This window comes from Triticum dicoccoides, chromosome 4A (assembly GCF_002162155.2).
Source record: "Triticum dicoccoides isolate Atlit2015 ecotype Zavitan chromosome 4A, WEW_v2.0, whole genome shotgun sequence".
In the NCBI taxonomy this organism is placed as follows: Eukaryota; Viridiplantae; Streptophyta; class Magnoliopsida; order Poales; family Poaceae; genus Triticum; species Triticum dicoccoides.
The window spans coordinates 12,733,609-12,735,601 of NC_041386.1; the positions used below are offsets into that span (position 1 = coordinate 12,733,609).

At 59.7% G+C, this 1,993-nt stretch overlaps 1 protein-coding gene across 1 annotated transcript; it reads left to right on the forward strand.

Moving 5' to 3' along the window:
* Nucleotides 1–251: 251 nt before the first annotated feature.
* Nucleotides 252–1,700, forward strand: LOC119283353 (amino acid transporter AVT1I-like). Its single transcript, XM_037562933.1, has one exon. It carries the CDS (start codon nucleotides 252–254, stop codon nucleotides 1,545–1,547), a length of 1,296 nt encoding a protein of 431 aa, XP_037418830.1. The 3' UTR covers nucleotides 1,548–1,700.
* Nucleotides 1,701–1,993: the final 293 nt, after the last annotated feature.

A 1,993-nucleotide genomic window follows, 5' to 3' on the forward strand; every position in this document is an offset into this window, starting at 1 on the left:
GACCACACATGAGTGGAGCAAAGGTGAAAAACTCTTGATAGATTGTGTAACTTTGGCGTGTCAAAATCTCTTGACTGGCCGATGTTGGAGTCATCGTTGCATGCGTTGGCAAACTGCCGGCAGACCGTCACGTGCCAAAGTCTCATAAACCAGCACCCACTATAAACAGCCCCGGCCGCGCGTAGCCTGGCAAGGCAGCACAGCAGCATCAATCGTCCGAACGATCGACTGCATCTTGTGGCTGTTCAGAGATGGAAGACCACACGACGAGCCGCCTCGCTGCGACGGCGAGCCCCCTCGGCGAGCCACTTCTCACGGCCACCGGGCAGCGAGCTGACCGCGACGCCGAGGCGCAGCTCCCTCCGTATCGCAGCGCCGGCGCCTCCTTCTCCAGGACGTGCCTCAACCTCACCAACGCCGTCTCGGGCATCGGGGTGCTCACCATGCCGTACGCGGTGTCGCGGGGCGGGTGGCTCAGCCTGGCGCTCTTCGCCCTCGTCGGCGCCGTCTGCTACTACACCGGCACGCTCATGGCGCGCTGCATGCGCGCCGACGGCTCCGTCGCCACCTACCCGGACATCGGCCAGCTGGCCTTCGGCGCCGCCGGCCGAAGAACCGTCGCCGTGTTCATGTACGTGGAGCTCTACCTCGTCGCCATCAGTTTCCTGGTCCTCGAGGGCGACAACCTCGACAAGCTCTTCCCCGGCGCCGGCGTGGAGCTGCTCCCCGGCTACCGGCTGCGCGGGAAGCAGCTCTTCATCGTCCTGGCTGGCGCCGTCGTGCTGCCCACCACCTGGCTCAGGAACCTCGGCGTGCTCGCCTACGTGTCGGCGCTCGGGCTCGTCGCGTCGGCGGCCTTGACGGCGTCGCTGGTCTGGGCCGGAGTCTCTGAATCCGGGTTCCGCACGAACGGCAACGTCCTCAACCTCGCCGGCCTGCCCGCCTCCCTCGGCCTCTACTTCGTCTGCTTCACCGGCCATGTCGTCTTTCCCACGATATACTCGTCCATGAAGAACCGCGAGCGCTTCTCCCAAGTGCTGCTCATCTCCTCGGTGCTCTGCGGCCTCAACTACGGGTTCACGGCGGTGCTGGGCTACCTCATCTACGGAGAGGACGTGCAGTCGCAGGTGACGCTCAACCTGCCATCAGGGAGGCTCTACACCAAGATCGCCATCGTCATGACTCTCATCAACCCGCTGACCAAGTACGCGCTGCTCGTCGCGCCCATCACGTCGGCAATCGAGGAGAGGCTCTCGCTCGCGGGGAGTGGGTCGGCGAGGGTGGCTGTCAGCACCACCGTTCTTATCAGCACGGTCGCGGTGGCGTCCATGGTGCCGTTCTTCGGGTTCCTCATGTCCTTCATCGGTTCCTTCCTCAGCGTCATGGGCACAGTCTTCTTCCCCTGCCTCTGCTACCTCAAGATCTACAAAGCCAAAGGCCTGCGCCGTGTCGAGGTCGCGGCGATCGTCGGCATCCTGCTGCTTGGGGCGTTTGTTGCCATCACTGGCACCTACACTTCGTTGTTGGACATCATAGGCACTTTCTGACAGATAGTACGTACTTCCTTTTAGCTGTGCTATATGCTAGCATATAGTACAAACAAAACAACCGAGCGATCTTAGCGTATGTAAGATAAAGTGAAGGTCATCCGTTGATTTGGAAAATAAATCGAGGACTTATTAATTAATTATCGACTTCGATATTCACACTCGGGGCGGGGGCCATTCTGCTGGGTGTCAAGGAGGTCACTTTCGTAGTGGAGGATATGGATCGTGGGGAGTTCTTTCTTAGCATGTCCCTGGCCTAGAGATGTTTTGAACCTTTGTTGCAAGGTGATAATTGTCTATGGCCCGGCTGACCACAGGCAGTCTTCAGTTTTTTTTATCGGAGCTGAAGGCCAAGGTTGATCGAAGTCCCATCTTGGTTGTAATGGCGGGGGGCATCAACCTGATTTGGCAGCGCATGGACAGAAGCTCGACTATTGTGGCCCTTC